Source organism: Panthera uncia, chromosome F1, assembly GCF_023721935.1.
Source record: "Panthera uncia isolate 11264 chromosome F1, Puncia_PCG_1.0, whole genome shotgun sequence".
Lineage (NCBI taxonomy): Eukaryota > Metazoa > Chordata > Mammalia > Carnivora > Felidae > Panthera > Panthera uncia.
The window spans coordinates 29,738,972-29,750,066 of NC_064813.1; the positions used below are offsets into that span (position 1 = coordinate 29,738,972).

General features: G+C 44.7%; 2 protein-coding genes across 6 annotated transcripts in view; one reads left to right on the top strand and one right to left on the bottom strand.

Moving 5' to 3' along the window:
- Nucleotides 1–4,789, bottom strand: part of FLVCR1 (FLVCR heme transporter 1) — a 37,506-nt gene extending 32,717 nt beyond the window's left edge. Inside the window, exon 1 of the mRNA XM_049634170.1 lies at nucleotides 3,834–4,789. Coding sequence (XP_049490127.1) covers nucleotides 3,834–4,571 — 738 coding nt within the window. The 5' untranslated portion in view covers nucleotides 4,572–4,789. The remainder of the gene's footprint in view (nucleotides 1–3,833) is intronic.
- A 128-nt stretch (nucleotides 4,790–4,917) lies between these two features.
- The window catches only part of SPATA45 (spermatogenesis associated 45), a 35,292-nt gene continuing 29,114 nt past the window's right edge, over nucleotides 4,918–11,095 (top strand). For 3 of the 5 annotated variants that reach the window (XR_007458769.1, XM_049634174.1, XM_049634175.1), the window contains exons 1-2: nucleotides 9,036–9,137; nucleotides 9,284–9,449. The gene's annotated coding sequence lies outside the window, so the exon portion shown is untranslated. Of the gene's footprint in view, nucleotides 4,966–5,105; nucleotides 5,326–9,035; nucleotides 9,138–9,283; nucleotides 9,450–11,095 lie in introns of those variants that run through there. The other 2 variants (XM_049634178.1, XM_049634176.1) reach the window with 2 other exon arrangements.

Consider the following 11,095-nt stretch of genomic DNA (forward strand, 5'->3'; position numbering starts at 1 on the left):
CACCTGAGGCAGACACTAATAGTCACCAAATACTTCATTTGCTCCCTTACAAAAAGCTCGATAGAGACATTAAACAATTACAATAGAATATGGTAAGTACAGTGATGGAGAGGTGGAGGGTGCTAAACCTGGATGATCATGTGATCTATCATCTGAAAAAGGAGACTATTCAGAGTAAAAGGGACTACATGAGTAATTAGCCTAATGAACAACTGTATACCTGGACCATCCCAGGCAAACTGGGGTATACAGTTTGGGTATACAAGCTGGGGTATACACTCTAGCTAAGACACTACTTTGAAGGAGCACCTTGTATATACTTGGGGTTCAGGAAAGATTTCTGCAGGAGCTAAGATCTGAAGAAGAAATTGGAATTAGCCAAGTGAAACCGGAGTGTTCCCAGCCAAGGGGCCATCATGTACAGAGGAAGGAAAAGACCATGACCTTGTGAGAGGCTGCAAGTTGTGGACAATTCCCCTCAGAGCAGTGACGGAATGTGGATGTGAGGCATGGTGGGTGTGCAGAGGCGAAGCAGAGGAGCTGGCAGGAGGCAGATCCGGAGGGTCTCACATTGTCACATTACAGAGCTTCAATTTTATCCTAAAGGCAAAGGAAGCCACTGCAGAGGGCAAGGGAGTACCCTGAACAGATGTGCACGTTATGAAGACCACAGGGGATAAATGTGCAGAGTAGCAGGAAAAGAGCAAGGGTTGCAGATAGGAAAATCAGTCAGCAAGCTCTAGGTAAGGGCTGCAGGTGGCCAAAGCTAAGACAGTAGCAGTAGAAGGGAAGAGAAATGAACTAAAAGACAAGGTAAATTTTGATGGGTGGAATCATATGGAAATATTCGGCCCCACAGTATCTATATGAGTCTGAAGCTCATTCATTTATTCAACAAAATTTTATAGAAAATCGACAATGTGCCAGGAACTGCATTAAAGGCTGGAGATACAACTGTATGGGTTCAGACCACACGCCTATTTTCATGACACTTAGAATCTAATGGCGGGTTTGGGAAATGAATAATAACAATGAATACATAAACATATAAATATATCAGATGTGATAAGCGCTATATGGAGACAGTATAATGATGTAATGAGTGACTGGGTAACTCTAAAGGGGATCTTCAAGAAACGCCACTAAATGATATTTAAAATGAATTTAAACTGAAAGTTAAGTGAGAGTAAGGATGTAATAATGTGACCCTAAGAGGAAGAACATTCCAGGCAGAGAGAATGTTTCTGCAAAGGCCCTTACACAAAATCCAAAATTAGTGTTGTTTAAGGAACAGAAGAAGACATTTTCGAGTAGAGTTTAGATTTTAGGTATTATGGGAAATCACTGGCAAGTTCAAAGCAGAGCAATGACAGGATCTGATCTATGTTCTTTTTTTTTAATTTTTTTTTTTTTAACATTTATTCATCTTTGAGAGACAGAGAGAGACAGAGCACGAGAGGGGTTGGAGCACAGAGAGAGACGGAGACACAGAATCCGAAGCAGGCTGCAGACTCTGAGGTATCAGCACAGAGCCAGGTGTGGGGCTTGAACCTACAAACCACAAGATCATGACCTGAGCCAAAGTCAGATGCCCAACCGACTGAGCCGCCCAGGCACCCCTGATCTATGTTTTAAAAAGGGTCTCTTGGGGTGCCTGGGGGGCTTGGTCGGTTAAGTGTCCGACTCCTGTTTTTGGCTCAGGTCATGATCTCCCGGTTTGTGAGTTCGAGCCCCACATCGGGCTCTGTGCTGACAGTGCGGAGCCTGCTTGGGATTCTTGCTCTCTCCCTCTCTCTCTGCCCCCACTCTCAAAACTAAATAAATAAACTTAATTTTTTTTTTTAAGTAAAAATACAAAATAAAAAGAGTCTCTCAAGGGGCACCTTAGACTAGTTTAAGCATCCGATTTTGGCTCAGGTCATGATCTCACAGCTCATGAGTTCAAGCCCTGCATCGGGCTTTGTGCCAACAGCTCAGAGCCTGGAGCATGCTTAGGATTCTGTGTCTCCCTCTCTCTCTCCGCCCCTCCCCTACTTGTGCTCTCTCTCTCAAAAATAAATAAATAAGGATTTTTTTTTTTTGAAGGGTCTCTCAGGTTACAGACCTGGCAGTAGAGATGGGAGAATGAAAAGTTAGGATGCTGGAATCAGATGGACTTAGGTATAAATGCTGCCACCAATTAGCTGTGTGACTTTTGGAAAATAATTTTACCCCTTCAAGTCTCAGTTTCTTTATCTATAAAATGGTGAGACTAATGTTTCCTACCTTAACATTATTAAATTCAAGGACACAATGCATGTAAAATACTTAGCATGGTGCCAGGTTCTTATTCAATAATGTTGAATATTATTATGAATGATCACTCCACAATTTAGGCTGAAGATGGGGGCCATGAGCAAGTTCACAGCTACTAGAGCCACAGGAGGGACGAGAACACCTTCCTTATAGGAAGAAGGCAGAGGTGTGCTAAATGTTAGAGGGAAAATCTGCCTATGGGAAAACATTTCCATTTATTGTTTATAAACAGATAATCCATAGATATGGAGTTAATATTTCTGTCATGCTCAATGAAGTATTAATATTGAATATAATTTTGTAAATGAAAAATACTTTAAGAAAACAGTTCCTATTTAAACACATGAAAGCAATCAACTAAAATATCAGTTATATAAATTATTTTGAATACACAACAACTACAGTTCAAGCTACCCTTTCTTCTGTACTTTTAGACAAAGAAAATAAAGAAAAAGTAGGAAGCATGTAGAGCTAGTCTTTTTATAGATTTTTAGCTAAATCTTACTGCGTGAAGTTCTTGGTTTACAGACTTTTAACTACGTTCTACTCAAGCTGAATGAACACTCAATACAATGTACAGAAAGTATCACAGAACTCCACTTGCAAAATGTATTAACAATAAAAGAAACAGTCTTCAACTACAACACACACACACACACACACACACACACACACACACACCATTCCACTTAGTAATGCTACTGGAATGCTGCTGGAATTTGAACCTATTGTGTTAGAAGGACTAGGAAGCACTTTAAGGAACAATTGACAAAATAAGCCACCCTTTTACAACGGGTTCCATGATCTGTGATCTGTCTTGCATTTTCTTACTGTTAACAATCACTAAGTGGATTCAGGAATGTTGTGAGGTCTTCACCACCAGAACATTTATTTAGCTGTCATTTATAAGTGTCATGTGCCAGGCACTCTGCTGACTGCTAATATATAAAATTAAACAGGAGGGGCGCCTGGCTGGCTTTGTGGGAAGAGCATGCAACTCTCGATCTCGGAGTCATGAGTTCCGGCCCCCGTTGGGTGTAGAGATTACTAAAAAAGATAAATAAACTTTTAAAATGAATGAATGAATGAATGAATGAAAATAAAACAGGAGCTGCTCACTCAAAATGAGAACAAACTTCCCAGAATCCAACACCTTCCTTTTACAAAGAAAACACTGGGGGTGAGTCTCATTCCTTACTACACTGCCCGCTGCCTAAGTCTCATTCCTTACTACGCTGACAAGTTTTCTATGATGTTAGGGTTATATGGGCCAGTTCAGTTCATTATTTTATAGGTCATTCTCAAAGCAAGATGATAAGGCGGTCACTTTAAACCGCTTTTCAAAGTTCTGTCCTTACAAATAAATCGAACGTCCTCTTTAATCCAAGACTGCCTCCTATCTTATGACTACACATCTCCTTTCCTTCATTTATACACAACTGCCTCCTGAGGGTCCATCCATATGCTCAGCTCATACAGCCTAGTACTTTATGTTGTTCTTTCAGGATCCGATTTTCATTTATCACCCTAGTCCTTACCTGATTGCCTAGCACGGCGGTGGCACAAGCCGTGGATACCTCCTTGGGCCCAAACCACACTGAGGCGATGCGGGAGGGCAAGCCGAGAATGAACACCTGGGCCACGGAGCATAGGCACTGGCCCAGCATGGTGACCCAGAAGAGATGCTGCTGCACGCTGGCGCACTTGACCCAGGCGCCCAGGCAGTTGAGGCCTGAGCCCAGCAAGGCGGTGAGCCGTAGGCCTCTGGTGTCCAGCAGCCACGTGGCCGGGAAGATGAGGGGCACGTAGGCCAGCATGTACACCATGGACAGCCAGTCAATGTGCAGGGAGGAGACGCCGTAGAAGCCCTCGAAGACGTTGCTGATGACACTGTACTGGATCCACTGAAAGGCGTTCACCAGCGAGTACAGGCTGAAGATCAGGAGCACCACAAAGCGCCGCGCAGACAGCGCGGTCTGGGGCGCCGGGGAGCCCTCGGTCCCCGGGGTCTCTTCCCCGGGGCTCGTGGGCAGCAGCCGAGTCTGGGTCTCCTCCTCTGGAGCCAACGGAGTCTGCGGCCTGCATAGGGCTTCCGCCGCGGCAGCGAGGCTGTCCCGAGACACTCCATTCAGGGTCAGGCAGCCGGCTTTGGGCCCGTTCTGCAGCTCGGCGCTCACCTTTCCGGGAGGCTCGCCTCCCGGCACCAGGAGGTATCCATTCGTGGGCTGGTGCCCGGGTGCCATCGCTGCCCCCTCCTCATCGTTCAGCTTCACCATGTCCCTGGGGTCCCCCGCGCCGCCTCGAGCCCCGGCCCCCCTCCCCCCTCCGCACCCCGGGCCCAGGACCCGAGGCCCTCCCTGCACCCCAACCCCAACCCCTTGGCCCACCGCTCATGCGACCCTTTCCCCGGCAGAGTGAGCCCGAGTGTGAGCCGCGAACCTCAGCCCGAGCAGTCGGAGTCAGCAGGCGAAGCAGATGTACTCGAGCGCCTCCAGGCCCGCGGCACCCTGCACCAGGCCCCGCCCCAACAACGTCATGTCACCGCGGGTGACGGCTACTGACCAATCAGTGGGAGCCTCCTCCCGGCGCGTAAGCCAATCGGGGAGCTTCCGTGAGGGAGGAGGCGGGAGCAAATTTGCCCGGAGGAAAGCCGGAAGGCGGGGCTGGAAGGTAAGGCTGGGCGTCCTCCTCCCCGGAAGGATGCTGTAACCCCGAGTAACAGACTGGGGAGAGGGAGGAAGGAGGTGGGGAGGAGGTGCAAAGGGTGGGCGGGAGGGTGAGAGGCGGCCTGGGCAACTGGGCAACTCGGCCACTCGGGACTGGGAGCAAGGGGTAGGCAGAAACGCCGGAGACAAAGAGGCAGACGAAGAGGGGCTCCCCTACGGCCAGGTCCACAGTCAGAGGACGAATTTGGCCTCGCCCCAGCACAGCTGTCAAGATCGGACCCTTCCTTTAGAGCAGACAGGACCACGTTTCAGATGTTCGTGCCACCTCGGCAGAGGGAAAACACCAGAAAGGGTTTCAATCCAAGTAAGAGATTTCGTCAGAAATCTGCCCTTGTGAAGTTGGAACCGCCCCCCCCCCCCAAACCACCACACACACACACAGCCTGCTGATGACTGAGGCTGGTGGCAGGTGCTGTGCCTGAGCAGACCTCGTGACTCGGCATTCTCCCTTGGACCACCTCCTGTAGTTAGCACTTACCGGACATGCACATTCAGTGGGTTCAGTGGGTTCCAGGTACCGAACTTGTTTTGAACGGTATGTTCCAGACACTGTGGTGCCCTGGGGAATTAAAAACAAAAAAGAAACATAGTTCCTGCTCTCAAGAGCACGCGTTCGTAGCCTTGAGAGTCTTCTAGAGAAAATGTTAGCCCTGCTGCTAGTTTAGGAAACTAATTTTGCAATAAAACAAATAGAAAGACTCCAAATATTCATTATTAAAGTGAAATTTAAATCCGAGGTGTCTCACTATGGGTTTAATCTTGAAAGGTGCTGCTATCTAGAAGCCTAAAACCCTGGACATCTTCTCTTGCCTCTTAACGTTATTTTGGTGGTGTATATCAGATCTATGCCTCAGATATACATCAGATTACCTCTCAGTACAGGTGAAATACTGTGTAATCCTGAGGCGCCTGGGTGGCTCAGTCGGTTGAGCATCTGACTTCAGCTCAGGTCATGATCTTTCTGTCTGTGAGTTCAAGCCCCGCGTTGGGCTCTGTGCTGACAGCCCAGTGCCCACTTTGGATTCTGTGTCTCCCTCTCTCTCTGCCCCTTCCCCTGCTCATGTTCTGTCCTTCTGTCAAAAATAAATAAAAACATTTAAAAAATTATAAAAAAAAAGAAATACTATGTAATCCTAAACTTTAAGAAATACTGTGTGCATTTTAATATCGTTTTTGGCCATGCTATATAAATTGCCACATGTCACCACCCTCCTCCTCCTCTTCCTCCTCCCCCTCATCCTCCTCTGTCCTCTTTCCTACTTAATTTTTCTTCTTAGAGCTTACCACTGTCTAAAATGTCCTATATTTTACTTTTTTTTTTCTGGTTATTTTCTCCCTCCCCACTAGAAGGTAAGCTCCATGAGGGCAAGTCTGAAAATGTATTGCTATTTCCTGAATGACTGCAGCTAACAAGCATCGAATTACTATTTAATATTTTAAATAATTACTTGCTTTGTAAATGAACCTGTTTTTTAGAATTGCAAATTTCCCTGCAAATATGATTTTCTAAACATTGATTTAGATAATATTTCAAATTATAGAGCTGTGTTCTCTGAATGAACAAACAAATAACCAAATATGGACTCCAAAGGACTTCAGTCTTAATTAAGAAGTTTATTTTATGGATTTCTGGAAAAAACAAAAAACAAATTTCACTGCTTAACATTCCGCACGACTTATTATTCAATACTCAGAGGCATTTTTTAAATACCTTCATGTACCATGAAAGTTTCTAAATAGCTCATGGCAAAGCTGTTTAGAAAGGGAATCCAACGGGTAGAATTTTAAATGGACCTTTCTTTACTTGTCCCAGTCATACCTTCATTCCCGATGTTCACAGTAAACATTCAGATATCTGCAAATGTCCCACCCCCTTCCTGAAACCAGAAAATGGCAGATTATATTAGGCCTCATTTCCCCATTATCCAGTGTGTGTTGGAGCTTGTCTTCTGCCAGATTGGAACAGTAACTTCCTTCTCTGCACGGAGGCAGCTTCCTGAATGTACTTCTGTAAGGGGGCATTCTTTCTGATTGTATATAGGCTTTTTCTATTTAGAGATGATTTGGCTTCTCTATGTCCTTGGCAAGAAGGACTGTGTTGAGAGTCCTCTGGGCATCCCGGATCACTGTCAGTATCTAATTTCCCTCCACATTGTTACCACCTGGCACCTATTCTGCTCTTGCCCACTTTGTCATTTGCCTTCCCTGCCCATGGCAAAGCTCTGTATCTGACCCTGTCACCATCTACATGGAGCGTCGCATCAAGAGGGTTTAGAGGAGTGGAGAAAAGCAGATCTAGAGCCAGCCTACCTGGATTTGAATCCCAACTTCAGTAATCACTAACTGCACACCCTTGGGCAAGTTACTTAGCTGTTTTATGATAGCATATGCTTCATAGGATTGTTATTATGAGGAATAAATGAGTGAATGATGGCTGGCACATGGTTTAGGCATTCTTAGTTACAGTTATTAAGGTAGTTTATATAGTGGTTAGGGTCCAGGCTCCAGATCCCATTGGCCTGGATTCAAATTCTAGCTCTTTCAGCTGCATGACTTTGGGCTAGTTACAGCGTACCTCAGTTTCTGCAACTGGAATATGAAGACAATATTCATGAAATTGTTGTGAGAAATAAATGGCTGATAAATATGAAGTGCTTAAATAGTGCCTGACCTCTGATCTATAGTAATCAGTACTATACCCAGGAAATGTTACCCAAAGCCATTATTATCAACTCATGTCTTTCCTCAGAGTTATATCTTGTTCTCATGTTATCTTAGATTTGATCCCATCTTGCCTATTGAAGCCTGCTTGGATTGCCCTGGAGTTCCTCCAACCTCTCTCAGACTGAATTCCTAATTGTAGAGCTCCTCCCCGGAGGGTGCTCTGAGAATGCCCTGAAAGGGCAGCACACAATGGAGTATACCAACTACTCTTGGCCTAACAAGTGGTAGATTTCTTATTAGAGGTGGTCAACAGTTGAATGGGCCACTATGCGACATATCTAGACAACAGATGGTACCTGTATTGGACGAGGTGTGCTGTGGATAGGATTCCTGAATTCCATAGAAAATTGAACTATATGAGATCTAAGATTTCTTCTGACTCTCGGTTTCTATGACTTATGAAAAGTAAAATACTTCCAAAGAAAGGATTAGACAAAATTCATATGCTTAGTTCAACAAAGTTCCGTAAGTAAAGAATGGACTACAGAAAAGGGAAAACTCAGCAGTATCTCTTTGTAGTATCAGCCCAGTCTCTTAACCTTGCCTCCTCTCTCTGAATACTTATTAACCAGTTAGGCATGAATCATACTTTGTATCATAAATTTGGATGAATAACAGCATAAACCTTACTCTCTGCCAGAGAGGACAGTATTGGGAGCATCACTTGGCTGGGAGTCAAGAGGAGATTGAGCTACATTATGCGTGTGGAATGCCAAGTCTGAGAGAGATTTGAATAAGTAGCAGTTGAGCAATCTGAGATGTGAATGGCATCCAGGAACCAAGGTCCAAGATGCTATCAAGAGTGATGTGGCTGTTCCTGAGCAAAGGTCTCCTGCAGTCTAAGAGGTTAAGATGCAAACCAGAACAAGGCTATTAGATGTAAAATCCACCATGTTTCATGAGGAAGCGGGTAGATTTCAGCAGCCTTACCTTCAGTTTACATCACCATTACCGTGCTCTATCCACCCGAGTGGCTGAATTTATGCTATTGTAGTCTGTGGAAAGATTAAGTTGGGAAAGGAGGGGTGGAAGAGGCTGGAAACCTGAATCCTCCTATCATGTACCTTTTTTTCCCCTTGAGGCATTGTGTGTGTGTGTGTGTGTGTGTGTGTGTGTGTGTAAAACATTCATAGAAAAGAATCCCAGGATTTTCCCTTCTGTGTATTTTTGTCTTAGTTCCTTTTGGCCCATGATGCCAGTTGGGTTCTTACAGAGAAACCAAATGGAAGGGGGAGGGGACTGAAAGTTCCAACCCTTTAGTCACTAGGTTGGTTCCCTTGGCAACCAGGCCCCATCCCTAGGTTCTTTCCAAAAGTCACTTCCTTAACATGACAAAGAAATCAGCACAGGAAAGTCCCAAGATTTGAGAAGTTCTGTGCCAGACACTTTGGGGTGAAGACCAAATCTATTGTTCTTATTATAAATCACTAAAACACATTAGCATGGTAGTAGGTATATATTAGCAAGACTAATTCCTGATCTCCAGGCTTGGGAGGTTGCTAATATCCATCCCGCCCTCCCTGCCACCTCTGCCTTAGGTCTGGATCACAGAAGGAGCTGGATGTGGCTGAGTATGCAGACTGGGGACAAAACCAACAGCAGAGAAGGATTGGCACAGCAGAGAAGAAATCACACCGTATCGGGCCACTCAGTGACTCTAGTATGCCATGTTTGTGTTTATCTTGCAGTCTGCCTCCTGATCTGGTAAGAAATGCTCTCCATCTTCCCTTAACTTAGCCAAATCCTACCCATCCTTTATGGGTACCCAGGTCAGTTCCATTCCTACCTCCTTTGTTAGTCTGTCTCCATGATTGGAGCCCCTAGAGATGTCATCCTCTTCTGACTAGTAACACCTTTGGAGCTACTCACTGAACATTTCCTGGTGGTTACTTAGCTTTTCCTTTGCATATTTTATCCCTTATCTAGATTTGAGCATCTTGAAGCTGGGGACTGGATTTTATATCTTATTATAACACCCTCAGTACCTAAACAATTTCTTTAGTTGGCAATGTAGGGGCCCAGAGCAGGTCACCCCAAAAGGGGCCACCATGGCTTCCTGATGACTTTGCATTAAAGCTGCTGAAGAAACAGCCAGTGCAAGGACACTCTGACCTAACTCTGTCCTGTGAAAAGGGGAAATAAATCTCCCATGTGGAAGGCACCCTCCCTGTGCCAGGAGGTAGAGAGATAGGGAATCCTTATCAGCAGAAACAGGGAATTTAAAGCCAAGAAGGCCATATAAACAAACTCTGTTACTTTTGACTAATTTACTACCTCAGCCCACATGCTGTTTAGAATTTCTTACTAATTGAAGCTCCTGAACATAAGTTTTCTTTTTCCTGTCTACTCCTCACAAGTTTATTGTCTCTTTGATGAAAAAGCTTAAAAACTGCCTGCCTTGCCATTGCCTTAGGTCTGAATTTCATTATTGGGCCTGTGTGTGCACATAATTAAATTTTGGGGTTTTTGGGGTTTTTTTTCCTCTTCTGTTAATCTGCCTCATGTTAACTTAACCCTTAGACCAGATAAAAGAAGCTTGAAGGGTACAGGGAATTTTTTACTCCCGGAGAGCAGTTCATTTCATACAGAGTCACTGGTATCTAACTCAACAAATGTTTTTAGGTGGCAGTGACTAGTACTAGGAAAATGGCCAGCCCCATTATTGCAAAATTTTAAAAATTAAATTATATCAGAGGTTAAACCAGGCCTGTCTCCCTCTGAAACGTAACTAAACACACTTTAAATTCAGTTTTACATATTTGGCCATGACTGTGCATGCCTGGTGTTGTATCCTACAACCTTAGAGTAGGAACGAAATGAGACCTTGGTAATGTCTGAAGTGAGTGAGTAGCTGTCAGGAAGGGGGAAATTTCCCCCCTCACCCTCTTAGCTATTTTGGCTGGTTAAATAATTAAAACAATGTAAGACAGATTAATAGGAGAAAGCAAGTTTAATTACATACGCACAGGGAATCCAAAACATAAGAGATTCCAAAGACAGGCAAAATGAGGTCTATATGTCATCCTGAACTAAGGAGAAGGTAGTAAGGGTCTGGTACTTCAAAAGAAAGGAAGCGATTCAGAGGGAGGTGAAACCGGGTGCACGTCTGGTGAACAGATGTTTTCTGGGCCTTACAGAAACAATGAGACCCAAAGAGGAATTTTAGCAAACTGACTTGGCTAGCTCCCCCCTGCCTACCACACCTAGTTCATATTATAATGTAGTTAGTTGTCTGTGGTGATAGCTCCCTTCCTGGAGCAGGTCCCCTATCTAAATTATTCTAGGAAGTTTGAGGTGTAAGAATGAGTAAAGGAAACCTCATTTCAAATGGAGTCTCAAAGCCCTGACAG